The sequence below is a fragment of the Scleropages formosus genome, chromosome 4, assembly GCF_900964775.1.
Source record: "Scleropages formosus chromosome 4, fSclFor1.1, whole genome shotgun sequence".
Lineage (NCBI taxonomy): Eukaryota > Metazoa > Chordata > Actinopteri > Osteoglossiformes > Osteoglossidae > Scleropages > Scleropages formosus.
In genome coordinates this window covers 26,155,379-26,175,337 of record NC_041809.1, presented here as the reverse complement: position 1 = coordinate 26,175,337, position 19,959 = coordinate 26,155,379, and the positions used below count along the sequence as shown (strand labels likewise).

The following is a 19,959-nucleotide window of genomic DNA, read 5'->3' as shown; positions in this document are numbered from 1 at the left end:
TGCGTGTGTAGTTTCTCTACCCCAGTGTACGAACACAGGGTCAGTGTGTGTGATGTAACTAAACACCACCTGTCTCAGTGGTTGGTCACTAAATTATTTAACTGTTCCTCATAGCAGAGAGAGGAATACAAAGAAAGGCAGGACAGAGAGTGAGGACTCTGAGTGTGCTCACGCTCTGCCTCCTACCTCTTTCCTCTCCTACACGTTTCTGACTTTTTCTCCACCGTCCTGCCTCTCCCACGCTTCTATCTGCCGAGCTTCCTGTCTAGCTTCTCCATCTCCCACCCATCTCACTGCTCTTCTCCACACAGCCAAGTCCCTCTGGGTTGGGACTGATGCTTGGGCTCACGTAGGTGGGATAGGGGGCACGACGCTCCTCTGTATTTGCAGGTGTGTGTCTGCGTGTCCGTACTCACCCGTGCGACAGTAGGGGTAGGCGTTCCAGGCCTTCTCGTGAATGTTGAGGGCAGACGACGGAGCCAACATGCGCACAAATGATGGAACTTTGCTGGGAGAAAGAGAGAGCACCAGAGTAAGGTCATGAGAGGTGAAGACAGCGATTCAAACTGCCGGGGGGGGGCGATGACTCTTCAGACATAAGAGACAGAGAGAATGAGAGCGCATCAGGCAGATGAAGACAGCATAGTGGGGGTGGGCTGATGGCAACTTCAAGCTAAGGATCCTGTCAAAAGAATCTTTAGAGGAGAAGGCCAGGAAAGAGGAGAAAAGCACTAAGATGTGGACGGAAGCCCTGCTGGACCAGAACGCTCTTCTGTGCTGAGCCGAAGAGGGGGCGGGAGCCCACGACAAACCGAGCAGACGGAGCACCAGGCCGTAAATCGCCTGTCTCAGCAAAACCAAAAAACAGCGTGCAGAGGTAATAATGGATGCATGTGAGCAGTTCAGTTAGGGAAGCGTAGCAACTCAAGGAGACTAAGTGATTTGTGCCTTTCGGGAAAAAAGGACAATCTATAGAAAATACAATTTAGGACAGTTAGCTCCTCTGCTCACCACGTCTGCCACGGGCCACAGCTTAATCAGTCGTTACTACAATTTAGTTTGAATCATTTAGTACCCGGACCATTCGGATTCTTGGACTGTCTAAGAAACAGCGTAAATTCATTCAACGCCACTCCCCATGCACAGTGCAACTGGACACTGCAGGACGGGAGAAGGGATTTATTGTTTATGAAGTGAAACCAGAGTTTCGTTAAAATTATTTTCTGTGCGTCCAATTCGTTTAGGCAAAATCAATTCAAGTGCCCCACTACTGGGAATAACTCCACCACGGACGGTCCCAAGCCCGGCCGAGAAAGGAGGAGGGTTGGGCGTGGGGCGAGCTACTCCACGCCGTAAAAACCTTGCCAGCTACAGAAACCCCAACAAGGAAACTTCATGGCATCTCAACTCTTAGGGACACCAGGAGAGCCCTCGTTGGCGGCCTATGCCCCAGGAGGGGTGGAGCACATTAGAAGAAGAAGAAGACTACCAGGAATAGATTGTTCCAACCTTTGGACCTATTTTTACTCTGCCCTAATTTATTTAGGGCAAATAATTTAACCCCTCGTAACCGAGCAAGTCTGACAGACCGGATGAGTGAGTTATTTTATCCAGCAAGCGTGTAAGTGTGCATGTGCGCATGTTTGTCTGTGCTTGCGTGTGAGGGCGTGGGGGTCTCACCTCTGCAGGTGGTAGATCTTGTGTGTGTATTGGCCTTTTTCTCCGTCCTTCTCATACGGTTCATTCTTCAGCACCTCCACCCCCTCGCCACCTCCCGTCTCGTTCTTACTGGCCTCTGCCACCGAGTACAGCTGCCCCACTTGGTACTGGGAGTAAAGGGATGGAGAAAGATAGGGCATAAATCGAGACCTTATCCACTTATCCAGATGGACTTCGGTCCGGACCTTTAGTAACGGCACACGTAACTAACTGTAAGTAACACCACCAGCGTTAACTTGCTCCAGTGAGTGATGCCTCCAGATTAGTTTTTCTCAACTGGTTAAATGCAAATTTTGAAACAGTGTGCACATATGTGGAGTGGGATGGTGGTGCAGAAGACAGCACTGATGCCACACAGCTTCTGGGCTTTGAGTTTGAATCCCGCTCAGTCTCTGTGGAGTTTGAATGCTCTCCCCGTGCCTGTGTACATTTCCGGGTGCTACCAGAAGTCTCTTTTCACAGTCCAAACACACACATTTCAGGCCAGTGTGTGACTGTGCTTGAGACTGTACTGCAATGGAGTGGCGTCCTGTCCAGGGTGAACCCAGTTTTACACCCTATGATGGACTCTGCAAACCTGCACAGGACAAGCGGTTGATGAAGAAAAATGTTTTAAAAATGAAAAATACAGTTTTCAATTACTCTAAAACAGACAAATAACTAAGATTTTTTCAAAATAAAATAAGTACATCAAACAATACAATAATGTTTTATAATGGAAGGGCCTGTTTTTAAGCAATTAAACAAAAACATCAGAGTTAACACTGACTGTAGGTTCCTCCACCACATAGTCTAACTGAATGTAACAATCCCGCATGACTGTTGGCATGTATGAGTGGCGGCATGGGGCACAGTGGATGGCGCTGCTGTCTCACAGCACCTGGGTGGTGTGAGAGGATGTGGGTTCAATCACTGCTCAGTGTGTGTGGAATTTGTGTGGGTTTCCTCCCACAGTCCAAAGGCATGTTTTTCAGGTTCCCCATAGTGTGTGAGTGACACAGAGAGAGTGTGTATGTTCCACTGATGTATGGATGAGTGGCCCAGTGTAAGTAGTGTATCTAGCAGTGTAAATCACTTTGGTGAATAAGGTGTGTGGGCTGGTAACACTACATCATGAACCCACATCCTCTCACACCACCCAGGCGCTGTGAGACAGCAGCGCCATCCGCTTTGGAGAAAAGTGTCTGCTAAGTGAATGAATGTAAATGAGTGTGCTGCTATAGATTAAGGGGCTTGACTGGACTCATGGCAAACACTCAAGTGGTTGTCATGGTAAGGCAGGGTACGCATGTGATTCACCATTGCCTTCCTCTGCTCACGCCTGTGTTGTGAACTCAAGAGCGAACACACAAAATCTACACACCCTGAGCCAGATTCAAACCTTCAACCAAACAGCAGCTCAGGCCCTGTGAGACACCTGCCATGCCAAAAACAAACTAAGGTTCTCTGCAATTTTCATATTGAGCGTTAACAATCAAGTATTAAGAAGTGTTAACAAACAGTGACAGAGTGTAGCGTATAAGTCCAGTAAGACAATAAATAACACAGACAAACTGCAACATCTAACTGGCCATCAAGTCCTTCCTGTCCGGCTGTAGTTCACACATCATGTTATCTTGTACAATGCAATTACAGAAAATGTTGTGTGTGTATATAATATTATATATATGTACACACACACACACACACACACATTGGCTGAAGCCGCTTGTCCCAAACAGGGTCGCGGTGAACTGGAGCCCAACCCGGCAACACAGGGTGCAAGGCTGGAGGGGGAGGGGACACACCCAGGACGGGACGCCAGTCCGACACAAGGCACCCCAAGCAGGACTCGAACCCCAGACCCGCCAGACAGCAGGACTTGACCAAACCTGCTGCGCCACCATGCTCCCCCCATATATATATATATATATATATATATATATATAATTATATATGTGTGTGTGTGTGTAAACTGGTAAAAATATCAGCTCTTCAGTTGGACAATTTGGCTTTTACAACTCACACCTGTGACATAAGGTTGTATAAATGACAGAAGTGTTGCTGCCAACTAAGCAGGATGCACCCTAGACAGGACACTAGTTCATTGCAGGGTAATCATATACACTCAGTGACATACATTCACACACCTATTATTTATTTAGAGTCAGGGGTTCACCTGAAACACGTGCGACTGGACTGCGGGAGGAAACCCATACAAACATGGAGAGTTCATGCAATCGCCACACAGAGCTGCATCTGAACCAATGTCCACACAAACAGCTCAGGAGCTTCGACACAGCAGCTCTACCTGCTGCATCACTGCGGCAGCCTAATAAAGTGGTAAATGGTCATTATGTCCATTAGGAACACATCTGACATCAGTTTTTTTTGCCGAAGCCACCACAGATGATAGCAAGGATGGCACTTTTTTCTTCCTTGTCTCACCAGAACAGCAGATCAGTGTTGCAGACCAACACACACATGGGTAGACAGACATGCAGACAGATAGGTAGGACTACCGGTATTATAATAGTGGTGGTGGTTGACTATTAGCGAGAATCAGAGTAGTGTGACTTTTGTACCACACACCATCCTAGTGTACACAGCATGCCTGACAGAGCAGTGAGTCACGAGGGCCGGGAGAGACAAGGAGGAGGTTGAGGAGGAGACTGAGGACATTGAAAGAACAGTCATTCCATCTACACTGACTGACAAAAAATAAGATCTTATTTGCTTTCTTCATTTTATGAATTTCATTTTTTTGGAAACATTCAAGACCGTATTCCTTGTACAGTTTATTCATTGTTGCGGTAATTTTTTTTCACACAAATCACACCAGGTATGAATCCGTCAAATGACTTCAGATAGTGGTTTTCAATCAAAATATAAGTATATATGAATATATAATATAAAATATATGAGTAAAAGTGAGGGCTAAATATATTTGAGAAGAACTGAAAAGCATCCATGACAGTAATCATGTTGACACTTTTTTAAAAAAATTATAATCACAAGCTTGTGTTTAGTCTGATTACATTTCTACTCCAGTTTTTGTTTTTTTGTCTTTTTGCTGTAACAAATGTTCCAGAACATCTACCTATGGCTCCAAGAAACTGAAAGTCTGTTTTCCATTTTAAAATTAAACCTGTGCCCAAGGTCACCTAATTCAATACTGTAGTAAAGAGCAAAAAACAATGACAGGTTATGAGTCTTTTAAAAGTACTTAAAAACAGGGAACTGCATTATTACGTTGTGTTACGCAACCAGTACTCAGTAAAGTTCCACTTATTTTTTGAATTTTTGATTGAAAAATATTAGAATTTTCTTTGCCTCAGAAACATGTTATAATTTAACTGAATAACACCATTTTAGAAGAACCCTATTTATGCAGTTCCCAGGAAAGCATTACACTCATAAATTAGGCTAAAGATATGTATATTTATCTCTTGATATTATGGATTTTGCATAAATGCACGTATATCTTGGCCAGATCAGTCAAGCTGTCATAGTGTTTCACTGCTTATCACAAATTGATGCAACAAATGCTTAGAACAGCATAAAAGGATAAACGAATGTGAAAAACAACAAAATAAAACAAACGCAGCGAGAAAAGAACCGCACAAACCTATACACCCCAAAGCAATGGGCTACGATCGGTATTTCAGAGTATTCAGTATGGTACACTCAGGGGCGTAGGAATACAGAGGAAATGTATGTATGAATAATGTATCCATGTCAGGATGCTCCCCACTGGACTGCACTGATTTATCTGGCACCGGACATATGAAAGACACACAAACACACGCAGGAGAGGCAGAGCTTTGAGCTCAGTAATCCCCAGTGGACTCCGCCCATGGACTGTCCCATCCACCAGTACGTTTCCACGCCGGTTGTTCCGCAGAAGGGTGAGTTAATCTTCAGCCTCTGTAATCTCCACCACATATACTGTATATGCAAACATACATACAGAAGCCATCACACACAAACACGCACCACTACCGCTCTGCATCCGCTTTTGTGTCTTTCCCTTTCACGCGCTTTGCAGAGCAGCGTCACGGTATGCTTGCGATGTACCGTGTGTTCGTGTGTGTCAGTGTGCTAGCATATGCACTTGTGTGTGAGTGTGCGTCTGCGGTTTGGGCAGGCATGTGAGAGCGTGATGCAGGGTGCAGTATTTTTAGCTGTCTGTGACTCTCATCCGTACTCTGGGGTGGGGGGGGGGGGTGGGGGGGGTGGAGCCAGAGCAGGAAGCATTCACTTTATTTATAGCGCAGCTGTTGGCAACGTCACAGGTCTAAAAGCAGAAAAAAATGGAAAGAGAGAGAGACCTAGAGGAAAATACGATGAGGCAACACTGTGGAACAACCAATGAGGAACGAGGAGAGACCGAGGATGCAAGGGGGGAGGAGAAGAAGGAAGTTTTGCGGTGAGTGGTTCAAACAGCCAGGATAACATCATTGAAACCATTTCCACACCTGTCTGAGCCCCACCCAGCCACAGCCCTGGGTCACGCACAGCGGAAGACGATAACGGATCCTGTTCGGAAACACACTTTCTGCCCCCCGACTCCCACGACCAACTGCGGCCATGGCTCCGCCCACAGACCCACGCTCGTCACGTCTCAAGGCAAGTTGCGCGGTCGCACCGCGAGCGGACGAAGCAGGAAGGCAGCGATTAACCGCAATGCAGGCTGTCTTCGGGAGTCCCGTGAGATGGATTACCGCCTGGCTTATCTCTCCGCGTCACCTTGCCCTGCCACTCATTCCCTCACACCCACTATGCATGGGTCAGCGCTAATAGGCAGTACCCCGATGTCCCTCGCAGCGGTCAAGCGTAACTAACAACTCACCATTGCTGACTCCAGTCATGAAGACTGACCACAGCTGTCTCCTACCACTCACCGACCGTGGTCAGTTCCAGTGATAGCTATAGATACGCTTTTCCAAAGGCCGCCCATGCTGGTCTCATACGATGCGCTGAGCAGACTACGGCACTGGTAAAAACCCCTTCACATTATACTATGTGTTACGCCCCTGGCTCCCACGCAACCGGAGACGCCTGCGGCCGATCAAGGAACGGGAGTATAAAGGACCGCTCCGGACGCAACGGATCGCGGAACTTCCGCTCAGCCTACTACGGCCGCCGCGTTCAAACCCGTTCTCCTCGACTCCCTCCGCGTTCCCTTGTTCGTCTGCCTCCGTGTCATCGTGTCCCCGGTTTTCCGACTCGCGGCTCGTTTCCGGACTACGTCTCTTGGATCTTCCCTGTAACCACGTTTGCTCCTCGGTGACCCTTTGCCTGTTTTTTTGGACCACGAGATTTAGCCTGCCCCTTTCAATAAACACTTGAGCACCTGCAATTGGGTCCGTCGGCTTGCCCCGTGGGGAAACCACGACACTATGCTCGCACGATTTAAGAAAATCTTTTGTCCAGCTCAGCCGGTCAGCGCTGAGGGGAAACAAATGAGTCAAAGAGGGTCGGGATAGGCTGCATGGGTTACTCCCGAGTCCAGTCCACGTGAATGCAAAGAAGAGCCCAAGCAGAACGAGCCCTCCTAGATGTAAAGCATTAAGCAAATCACGTACGCCTTGAACTTCAACAAAGGGGAAAACGGGACAGGAAGAAAGTGGACTCGCAAAAAATATCCCCTTTAGGCTTTACGTACTGATCACCAGACAAACAAATCAGGGAGGGGGTAGTGGAAAGAACAACAAATGCTGTCTGGAGGGCATGTGTCGAAAAAGATGTACAGAGCAGCCCAAAATTGCGCTGGAGGTACTAGCGTTCCTTCTCTTCTGGACCACGGAGATGGGTCACACGATGGTCATGTTTCCACTGAAAAAATTTCCAAGGCAGCCAGCGTTCAGTAGGCGGCGAATGCCTACAGCTCAGCTTTGCCCGCAAGCCTGGTGAGACCCACACACACACAGACGTGCAAATGCTAGAGTCATATTACATGGATGCAAAAAAGCTGCAAACATAAGCAAACACACACGCGTACAGACAGACACATGTCTAATATGTTTTGGCACACGCACACAAAAGCACACATGCTCAAAAAAGCACGCAAAGACTCAGGAAGGACGCAGAATGTGATTTCCGCAACAGTCATGAAATAAGCAATGCGCTGACAGCCCTTCGGCTAGCAGGATGTAAAGGAGCTTTAATCTACGTGAAGTACAAGCTCAGACACGCGCGCACACACACATCACAGCACCTACCTCCTCCACAGACACGGGCAGGATCACCCGACTGGAAAAGAAGAGAGAGAGCAGCCTGTTAAACCAGCGCCATGAGCAACAAAAACAGGGAGCTGGACAGCCCAGACCACCACTTATCATTACTGCTGTTTTTATTATCATCTGCTCGCAGGTCTGAAATACAACGGTAATTGGATTTTCAATAATAACATGCAATAAAAGGCACGGATACGTGCATAAATCACACGAGTACGTCTTTAGGTTGGAGACGTGATAAACGGAGTCAGACGATTGCTGGGTTTCGTGTCGCATCAAACGACCTGTCGGGACATCGCGGACAGTTCCCTGACACGGTGTCTTCTGACACCTCCTCCAGAGTGGCCTCATGGGGTGTCTTTAGGCGAAGCGGCAGGGCGATGCAAAGTGGGCTGCTGTTTGTTCTGCGCTCTCCCTGCCATGATGGTGTTCAGCACCACGGACAGCCTCGCTTAGCCATGATCGGAATCTTCTTGCCCTCACCCAGGGGGACGGCGGCACAGCGAGTAGTGCTGCAGTCTCACAGTGCCTGGGTGGTACGAGAGGCCATGGGTTCAATCCTTGCACAGTCTGTGTAGAGTTTGTATGTTCTCCTCGTGTCCGTATGGGTTTCCTCCGGGTGCTCTGGTTTCCTCCCACACTCCAAAGACATGCTGTTTGGGTTCCCCATAGTGTGTGAGTGACAGAGAGTGTGTTCCACAGATGTATGGATGAGTGACCCATTGTAAGTGGTGTATCTAGCAGTGTAAGTCACCTTGGTGAATAAGGTATGTGGGCTGGTAACACTACACAGAGCATCCACTGTAAGTTGCTTTGGAGAAAAGCATCTGCGAGGTGAATAAATGTAAATCACCCCAGAGCTTCCAAGTACAGCCCTTCTGAATGTTTCCTTTGGTGTTCAGCTCCTGCTGGTGGGCATACAGCGGCGCTTCTTCCTTTAGACACAGCATATGGACTGGAAGTACTGCACCACCGGACACCTGGTTGTTTACTGTTAGTTTTCAGCAATTCTTCCCGTTTAATGTGTGCCTCCCTTTTCTTGTTAAACTGCAGTGTTACTACCATTTTTTATTTTTGACAGACGCTCTAATCCTGAGCGATTTGCCGTTATCACAAACCAGAGCAGATGCACTTAGAACCAGGCGGGTGGGATAAGAATCCATACTGAGCGCACGCTGAGTTCCGTCGCTGCGCACGGAGGGTGAAATTAGCGGGAAGACACACGCATGCATACAAGCTGTGCCAGAAGCGGGTCGGCACGACCGGCAGCCGCACACTTGATACGCACTGCTGATACGCTAGAATGCACAGCCAAGGGGCAGAGGCGACGGCACACCAACCTTCCCCAGTCGTTTCTCTTTGTAGCTGGACACAGACCTCACATCAATGCTCGTCTCACGTGCTCTTGTGTTACCCTTACTAATTCATACTTAATACCTGGATGTTATTTTACTTACCTGGCTGGCATCCTTACCCAATGTGTCTTAACAGGGCATCTACACGTCCCTACAAACAAAACTGAACGTGCCCTTCAGCGATTTATGCCAAGAACCTATCTCAGGAGTACAATGCATGGTGTCTCGGGACTTGCACCAGAATCCCTCTGGCCGCAGGACTAGTATCCTTAGACGAAACTTCACGTTTGCCCTGTCGGTGCATTTCCCGTCCTTCCGTTAAGGACAAAACCACACATGAAGACACAAAAAACATAGAAAGAAGCACAAAGCGCAACTGCGCGGCGCATGAAAAGGGAGCGGTGACCAAAAAGCATGGCTCACTCTCCAGAAACCAATTAGGACTGTAGCTCCCCCTTCTTTGAGGCACCGCACACAGGGGAATTAATCTCCCCCCCGCTCCCGTTCCTGCAGCCCTGAATATTTTATCAGCAAGGTTATGGGCGTAAGGTGAGATGGCGCACCCGCCCTGTCAGGGAGGAACGGGGAGCTCTCGCTCGGGGTCACGGGCTAACGGCAAACGAGACAGAGAAAGATGGCAGAGACGGAGAGCGAGAGAGGGGCAGAGGGATGCGAACGGAACATTTTCCGTTTTTAACAGAGTTTGGATTTAATGTCTGAGGAGGAATGAAAAACTGATATTGAAAGGAGGAGAGAAGAGGAAAAGTGGGAGAAGAGATGCCATAAAGGGGGAGTAACAGATACTTTAGGCAGCGAAAGGAAATAAACCAACAGGTAGGCAAACGGTAAAGAAGCTGGACAAAAGACTAAGAAGTGGAAACGGTACATGGGAGCACAAGTAGAATAATTCAGTAGAAAGCCACAAGCACCCTGTCCCCATGCCACATACAGTTTCAACATCCCCTGCTTCCACAGATACTGTATTACATTACCTCTGATGCTATCATCATCAGCCTGATAATTAATTTATTGTAAGTTATGTATTTTTAATTAACTCCTTGTTTTTAATAATGTTCGCTTTGAAAATTCTGGCGATAGTTAGGAAGGGTAATGTACGCAATTGCTGCCGCGGCGATGTGACGCAACCATGATTGCGACGTGACCGCGTGGTATGACATGAATCCGTGATTACTGCAGTTGTTTTTATTACTACTAAACAGCAGCGCTTTCCGGGGCAACATATTAATCCATTCTGATCCGTAAGAAAAAAAAAAAAAAAAAGTGGTTTAATTGTTTGCCCCACATGTGAATCGAAACATTTCTGGTCACCCGTGTATAAGGCTGCGGTGCGTGACACTGTTGGAGCTCATTCTCCAGCTTAATGTTAACTGAATGGGTCTCTGATGGTCCATTGATCCCCCCCCCACCCCCCCACCATTAACCTGCCCTGACAAGAACAGGGCGGTTACTGAGATTAGCAGAGTTCCACAAGGCCACCAAAGGGACATTCAAGCACACATGCATACGCACACAAAAACACACACGTACCTGTGATCAAAACACAGGGACAACCTGACACGCAAACAGACATGACCATGCTGGTAATTTTGACCTAAGAACCCAGCAGTGACCTCCTACGTCCGTCCGAAGTGCAAACGACCTCCCGTCACCATCCACCGCCTACTGGATTTCAAATCCCAAAAAGGAAAGAACTGTTGTTTCCTAACAAAAGCTACTTAACTTGAATAGTCCTAAAAATCCAGATTTGTGCATAGGCACAGTTCTACCCTGGGCAAATCATTTGCGGATAAACATATGTTTACTGTCATACAGCACAAAGATCAGTGAATGCAACATCAGCTTTGGAAACTGCTACGCTTTATGGAGAGAATTACGAAATTGTCAAAGAGACAAAGAAGACCACCTGGTAGACCTTCTCCTTTTCCAACCAGGAGGTTTCTGGAAGAGTGTTGTCAGAGACTGTACTTGACATCTCACTGACTTTGCGACGTGGGGGTAAATTCTGAGCCCTATACCCCTAGCCAACATCACAAGTGACCTTAACTGTATGGAGAAGGACACGATTCTATCTGAAACGTGAATCTCGTGTGTCTCGTGGGCCTTCTCGACAGGCCTGGGCCTGTTCCTGATCACGGCCAAAACTCACGTAGCCAGCAGATGTTGTTCATAACAGAGACTTTGTTCGTTTACTAAAACTGACAGAATCAGTATTTGCTAAACAACATTTCAGCTCGATACATTTATGCAAAAATTTAAGACAGAACAGCATTTCCCCTCCATAGGCTCAATAGTTTGATAAAGATCCCAGTTCTTTACCCACCATACCACCTCCCGCACACATCCATCCACATAAACCGGGGGTGACAGCACCTTTGTCTCAGCAATTGTCCTGAGCTTCACTGTGAACCAGGTGACAGCGTATCCTCTGCACACCAGCACTAAGATTGGGTGACATCTGTTCTGAGGTTTCAATGTGGAATGACCACAATGTAGGTCAATGTGACACTGCACCACATGGGCTGACCGCAGTCAAACAGCACACACAGTCTGGATATGTGCTGTCAAGCACTGTAGACAGTCACACCCTGTGCACTCAGCTAGTGAGCAGAGCTGGGATATGTATTGTAGAAGAGTGCGGAATGAACTTTCTGTAGTTAGACACTAAGAACAGTAGGCTGGTAAAATGTGGGCTTTGCACAAAGCTGCATGCTATGCATTACGTATATCATTCAGTTTAATATGCACACATTAGTACGGTGGGGGTGCGGTGGCGCAGTGGGTTGGATCGGGTCCTGCTCTCCGGTGGGTCTTGGGTTCGAGTCCTGCTTGGGTTGCCTTGCGATGGACTGCCGTCCTGTCCTGGGCGTGTCCCCTCCTCCTCCAGCCTTATGCCCTGTGTTGCTGGGCTAGGCTCCGGCTCCCCGCGACCCCGAATGGGACAAGTGGTTCAGACAGACAGACATTAGTACAGTGGGTGCAAACATTACATGCCAAGTCTTCATTTAACGGTGTGCCATACAACAAAAGACAGCTACAACAGCTTCTGGAAATATATATGCGTTTTCATATAACAAGCTTATTATTCAGTACATCTATATTATTTCCCGGTTTGCATTCATTTCATTTCAGTAAAAGGTATTTTATCCACCACTATAAGTTTCACTCTATAAAGCACATAGACACCATGTTTGTTCCATAAAAAATGAACTACACACTTCCTCCTTCCTATGCACAGTCTCATAACCCTATATTATGGCAAATACAATACACACACACACACACACACACACACACATTTTCAGAACCGCTTGTCCCATACGGGGTCACGGGGAACCGGAGCCTACCCGGCAACACAGGGCGTAAGGCCGGAGGGGAAGGGGACACACCCAGGACGGGACGCCAGTCCGCCACAAGGCACCCCAAGCGGGACTTGAACCCCAGACCCACCGGAGAGCAGGACTGCGGTCCAACCCACTGCACCACCGCACCCCCGCAAATACAATACCATAACTGAAAAAGAAATAAGTAATAGTTTTAATGAATTAGTGATTAATTTATCAATTAGTTATAATAATAATAATAATAATAATAATAATAATAATAATAATAATTTAGCTGTTCTCTGAGGCAACTAATGATGTTAAGTTAGTTACAAAAACTTATCCATTCATTCAGTAGGGGAATTTTTGTTGGAAAAATTAAGAGTAAGTACTACAGCAGGAGAGGGAACTAGACATTTTTTAGTAGCCCTAAACAGTGCCTCTGGTGACATAGTGTCTGTGTGATTGTATCAATAGGGGCGGCTCGTGGTGTCGTGGTTGGAGCAGTTGCGGTTTGATCCCTGCCTCCGGCTGTAGCGCCCTTGAGCAAGGTGTCTGCCCTGCAATTGCTCCGGTACCTTTGCCCGGCTGTGTACCTAGGTAACTAGTTGTGGCCCTGCGATGGACTGGCGTCTGCCCAGGGTGTGCCCCCAACCGCTTCAGCCTTGCGCCCACTGTCTCCAGGATAGGCTCTGGCTTGCCGCGACCCTGCTCAGGACAAGCGGTTATTGAAATTGGTTGGTATGTATCAATTATATGCCCTGTCTCATTGCCTATGCTTCCAAGACAGGCTCTGGATTTCTCCAACCCTGTACTGGACAGTTACTGATAAGCGATGAATGAAAATATAACATTAAAAACAAGCTTGACATACTATTTTGCATTGCAGATATTATAAAATATATTGGTTTAATCATAATCATGCATAAAAATAATAATCAGTCCTCATGTACTTTGGTTTTTGACTGGGTGCAATACACAGTGTATCATATATATTCATATACTATTTTATGTATATTTTTTTATCTGGACATTCTAACTATATTGGTGTACTATATCGGCGCACTTTTGGTCTCGTACAACTTAAATTCAAGCTTTCTCTTGCTGGAGTAAATAAATCACAACCAAGTCTGATCTGTTGCTTTGAACGAATGTTGCATTTCAAGGGAAGAAAACAAGTTAAGAGTGTTTTATCTGAATAAAGCATATGAATTATGATGATATATAAGACTGAGACTTGAATGGATTTGGTGAGTTTTGTTGAAGGCAATACAGTCTATTTCTGCTGCAGACCAACATGTCTAACGAAGTCACTAGTCTGGCACTAACAGCTGCTGTGCTCTTTGACGACCAACTGAATCACTGAAGTTTCTTCTTGGGTGTCTTTGCCAAAGAGGGACAGTGCTGCCCTACATTAAACCAGGTTGACCCCTCCCTTGACAAATGCTGACTCACAACTGGCCACAGAATGTGACTCTGTCGGCATGTAAGTGTGTGTGTTTGCCAGACAGCCCTGCAGCAGACTGGCATTCTGTGGAGGGTGTCTCCAGTCTTACCTTGGAAGTTGACTCTGAATAACTCCGTGAGAAACGATATACCAGCTAGAGAATAACCAGAGCAATTATTAAAGCATCAGAATTCTTGTAAGGCTCAGGAGTCCATCATGGTTGAGAATAAATTTAGCATGCATGCCCCAGTATCAAATATAATTATTCCCTTTGGGAAAATTTGCTGCGATTCTAGCAGCATAGAAAGCGGTGACCTGTGTGTCACTAATATTTAACCATGTTTTTTATGATAGTTTTACAGAGTCAAGGTCATTAGTGTTACCTGTAAGAGATACGATACATGATGAGCAGCATCATGTTGGCTTAGTGGGCAACACAATGGCCCCAGTGCAGTAGAGTTAATTGCTGTCGTCTATTCCATATTCTATCCATATTCATGTCACTTTATTTAGTCCAATTTTTTACCAGTGGTCTGTCATGAATAGCCAAAGTGATTCTAAATTACCCTGTGTGTGTATATGTGTGTGTGTGTGTGTGTGATGATAACATGTAACTACACTGTCAGAAATGAGTCCAAAGTACTTGTATCTGCAGATTACAAAAAACTGTGAACTTCAAATTTCGAAATATATCTCATTTGAATCTCTAAATACAAAGCTGGATTAATAAAATCCCAAATGCAATGTAACCACCTTCTCTTGTGCCTTTGTAACAGGGTTGGGATCATGCCCATTATAACCAGTAAAATGCGGCTTATTCAAAATCTGCTGAGTCATGAGTTTCCGTCCATCAGAGATCAGTTACATAGAAAGCTCTGCTGGTAAAGCCCAACAGATCACAATACTTCTCTGTGTTGAGATATTCAAATCTTAAGTAGTTTTTACTGATTTGTAAATTATACATTGAATTTTTATATCGCCTTTGTCTGAATTAACAGCATTGAAAACGAAGTATTATACAACGAAAGAAAACTATTGAAAACATTATTAATATTACTCAAAGCAGTTATACACAAATGGAGTGCACACAGAGGTCAATTTAAAGCCTTGTTTGAAAACTGCTTATTGTACCTATGATTTCTAACAGTTACCTGATTCAAATTGCTGTGCTCTTCTGATGCCATACTTATGGGCACGTGTCTAGCGCTTATGTTTCAGCCATGTAAAGCATTATCTGTGTAACAGGTGAGATAATTAGTTTAAAAGCTTGTTTGCGCAGGCTAAAACAAATAAGTACTGGAAACTTGCCCGGTGGGTATTATATGAACTCAGGGAAAGCGCTGTGGGGGTGGAATGGGCCACCAAACCAAGTCCCTTTTTAAAATACTCAGTGTTAACATTGAACTCTATGTGCCTTTCTCAGGAACACGAGGCCACCGCGGTTGCACACTCAGCATGACACATACGTACTGAGTCTTTCCAAATGATCTCACATCACACTTATTAACTTCTCACACTTTGTACCAGTTGTGACCTGCGGAGCATTATGAACTAATGTTTTATATGACTAAAAACAATGCAGTCGCACCCACGGCTTGCATGATTTTACAAGCTTAATACTACAAGTCACATGCATTCACTGCTAAATGGACTATATTGGTAGGTCTGGTCTGGTACGCACCGCAATCACGATCTCACAGTAGAATTCAGAACTTGCTCCAAGTTTACACAAAGTAAACTTCATACTGACCTATTTGTAAATCCTTTTAACTGTGATGAAACCAAATAACACGAGTTCTGACTGTGTTAAATAAGCCTATATGCTAATTTCCCAACCCAGTATTGTCACAACTTGTCCAGTCTTGATGGAACTACAAATATGGTTAATTCTAGCCAATGGAGTTATACAAGAATATTGGGCTTGCTTGAACACTGGGTTTACACATCCGCTGCCGCCATCTTTCAGCAACCATATTTAGAGTTGTGAGAAAACTGATTTTGGAATTGTCTGGATGTCTCCATAAACACTGCTAAAATGTGATCCGATATTAATCTAACTCATAATAATAAACAGTTTTATTTAACAAAGAACAAACAGATCATTTTAAATATCTATATCTTAATTGAACAAATGGTTTAAACAATCAAGGTCATTAACGGATAAAGCACATGAACCCTAGCATAAGGACATCTTGAAAACACGATAACTGGAATCTGGTATTCCAATTTATCAGTCCACTGTCAGGTGGATAGTTTACAAATGGTAGAAATTCAGCATGGGTGCTACCCTTCCTTGGAATGGAAATCCTGCAAAGATCAGTGCAAAGTCACACTGTAAAATTCTTAAACACGTGACAAAGAACCCTAGATTAACAGCTAAGGATCTGCAGGCATCTCTTGCACTTGATAAAGTCTATGTTCATCAGTCTACCATAAGAAAAACACAAGAGTGCTGGAAGATTAATGGGAGGTTACCACTGCTCTACAAAAAATCATTGTTGCACATCTCAAGTTTTCTGAAGGCAACCTGGATTTTCTATAGACAGATGAGACAAAGGTGAACATTTTGGTAAATGTATGCATTGTTGTGATTGGAAACAGCATAAGACAGTATACCAACACCAAAACCTCATCCCAGGTGTGAACCATGGTGGGGACAGTATAATGCTGTGGGGCTGCTTTACTGCTTCAGGGCCAGGATGACTTGCAATCATTGAGGGACCAGTGAATTCCAAGTTGTATCAGGAAATTTTACAGTGGAAGATCAGGGTGTCTGTTCATGATCAAACACTCAAAAGATGTTGGGTCATGCATGTGACAATGATCCAAAAAAGTGGACAAAATCAACAATAGATCAGCTCAAGCACAGCAAGTTCTGTATTTTAGAATAGCAAAGTGAGAGGCCTAACCTCAGTCCTGTCAAAATACTGTGGTGTGATGTGAAGCAAGCAGTTCAAGCAAGACTTCCCAGAAATATACATGAACCGAAACAGTTTTGCATAGAGGAATGGCCAAAATACCTGCTAACTGCTGCACAGGTCTAATCAGCAGCTACTACAGAAAGTGTTTGGTTAAGGCTATATGCCAATAAAGAGGTTTCACTAGTTATTAAATATACAGATTTACATACTTTTTCTATCAATGACCTTAACTGTTTAAAACAATAGTTCAGTTAAAATAACAAAATATCTTTATTTATAAAGAAATGTAAAATTTGTGCACTGCGGACGAAATAATACTGTATTTCTTATTATGACTTAGATGAAGATTGGATTTTAGGAGTCATTCATGCATTTAATTCCAAAAGTTTATAATGATTTTTTCTTTCTCACAACGCACGGTACCAAAAAGTTTCATAACACTTAATGTAGGCCTATACTTATAAGACAGCAGGAGGTTCATTTAATGGCCTACAATCCGGCTTCATGTACTGCTTAGGCTAGACACGCATGAAAGAAGAAACACTAGCTAAAGTGAATTATGGCAGGAAATTAAAGCACAGCTCCTGACAAACGATGAGGACCGCGTGCTGACAGTACGCCGCGATCCTCAAAGCCCGGCAGCTCGTTCTTCGCCATTTCTTCACGCGGCGCGTCACGCGCACACGTCTCCCGTCGCGAGCGACGCGTTCGAGGCGCCGCACTGCGAGTGCACGCCGCGCACACCGACAGTGACAGAGTCACAGAGCGCTCGCTGCACGACCGAGTCCATTCCTCCACAACACATGATCGTGCGCTTCGTTTGCTTTCGAACCGACGATGACGACACATGATTTGCCGTTTTACCGTGGTGAACGCTGAGACACGAGGCATCCGGTTTTAAGTGGACTGGGCACAATCATGGGCCCCTGACTACACTGTTATATCATAATTCATCATGGTTCGCATTGCTGTTCGCAAGCAAATGCAACGCCTCGTTTGCGACATCAGATTAACTCATTGATACATATGTGTGTGATCCGGATAAAAATGGATGAAAAGGGCAGCGGTGACGATTATAATTATGCTCACTAAAGCCCAACGATCACACGCACACCACGCTGCCGTTGGTGAGCTCCGCGTCCGTGGTGAGGCTTCCCTGCCCCGAGTCTGAGTCATGGAGGAGCAGCACCTGGAGCGTCAGGTGAGTCCGCATCCAGGACGGACCCGCCAGCATCCATCGTGAGCGCCGACGTCGGACATGCCGGTCACCGAAATCCGCCTTGGGGGGCCGCCGTGCGGTTCTTTCCCCGCTCGCTGTTACATAAGAGCGGCGGTGACCGGTGCGTCTCAGCGGACGCGCTTAGGTCGGATCGACATGTTCGACCGCTGGTGCGACCCGCTTCCACCCACCTCCACGCACGGGGCCTCTGCTAGAACCCTGGCGGAAAAGGAACATCATGTTCTCGCACACCTCTGTCATTTAAAAAACTGTATCACCCTATTATGTAATATGTTTTTGATGCAGCAGCTAAAATTGTAGTTTTTTTTTCAACCTGGCTATGTGAAAAATTAAACAGTGGACATCGCACATGACATGAAATGAAATGAAACACGAAACAGCAGCCCCTTCGCCAACCACCCGCTTGACACAGACATGTCCGCCCGCTGCTCTGCGCGGTCCTCCGCGTACCCGCGAGCCGCCGTTTCAATGAAAGACGGGCCCTGAACAGCTGGAAGCGGAGGCGTGCGCGCGGCCGGCCGCAGCTGGAAGCACTGCGTTCCGTCGCGCTTCGTTCCCTTCGGGTTCACCTTCACCTCGGAGCCTCAGCATCACTGGTGCTGATGCGAGGATTCACATCCCCGGCACGCGTCACACTGCCTCACGGATGACAACCCAGTCGCAAACCGAATATATCCGAGAAACTGAGTCGGACTCTTGACTGATTTCGTACAGCGAAGTCTTTTATTTTCCCCTGATGCAAACACAGCTAGGGGCACGCCAGGAAGAAGGTGACACGATGACCAAGAACCTCCGCGAAAAGGCGCCAGTCTCGGATATACATATATAAAATAAACGTCATAATCACTGCAGTAATTTAAAAGACATTCCCCAGAAACACAAACGGACAACGTCAAAGTCAAGTTTCCAGTGTCGCCATGCCCATGGCATGGTGTGTTGGTCAGCCGGCGGTCTAGTTCCGCGTCCCCAGCAGCGCGCGTTCCCGCTTCCAGCCACACACTCACAGTCACAGCCCGACACATGATCACATGCAAGTTAAGGCAGAACGGAGCGGACTTGCTACTCACAACTCCTTGATGAGCATCCTGGTCAGTGCGTCTGTGCGCTCGGGGTGCAGATGAATGTGAAGGGGAATCCGAAGCGGCTGCGCTCCCTGTCCGTCAGGCTGCCTCTCGCTCCCGCCTCTCTCTCTCTCCTCTGTCTCATTCCCGCTCCTCTCTTCTCTTTACTTACGTTCACTTCCTGATCGGAGCCCAAAGGGGGCGCGGCGTCGTCCCGGCAACCACGACCTCTGTGTCATGACACAGTCGCTGTGACGTCAGCAACGGGGGTCGTTCGTGGGGAGCGCTCGGGTTGGTGTCATCCACGCTCCACGCGATGTCACCGAAGAAGACTCGAGCATCGCTTTCAGCAGCCCAAGTCGCGATGGTTGAAGGTCCAGTGTAACTTTGGTGCTTTTACTTTTATGCAACAACAGCCAAGTCTGTATAAATGTAACCTAAATCTCTACACCCAAGGCTTGGCTTCTTTCAGATGAATGATCCCTTATAGTCTGCTGACTCATCTACTGTATGTCCCACTCTCACAAGCAGGAATGTAAAAGCCTTTCAGATTTTCGCTAATGTCAAAACAGATTTTACTCTTCAGCTCTTCCACCACAAAGTCATTAGCTCTCTTCAAAGCCAAAAGGTTTTTAAGAACAACTGATAGTCATCGTG

General features: G+C 46.2%; 1 protein-coding gene across 1 annotated transcript in view; it reads right to left on the bottom strand.

The window, feature by feature from the left end:
* Positions 1-19,531, bottom strand: part of pitpnab (phosphatidylinositol transfer protein, alpha b) — a 24,255-nt gene extending 4,724 nt beyond the window's left edge. The window contains exons 1-4 of the mRNA XM_018730719.2: positions 19,309-19,531; positions 7,923-7,953; positions 1,681-1,826; positions 417-508 (exon numbers count right to left, since the gene is read on the bottom strand). Of these exons, the coding sequence (XP_018586235.1) occupies positions 417-508; positions 1,681-1,826; positions 7,923-7,953; positions 19,309-19,325 (286 nt within the window). The 5' untranslated portion in view covers positions 19,326-19,531. The remainder of the gene's footprint in view (positions 1-416; positions 509-1,680; positions 1,827-7,922; positions 7,954-19,308) is intronic.
* Between the last annotated feature and the right edge of the window lie 428 nt (positions 19,532-19,959).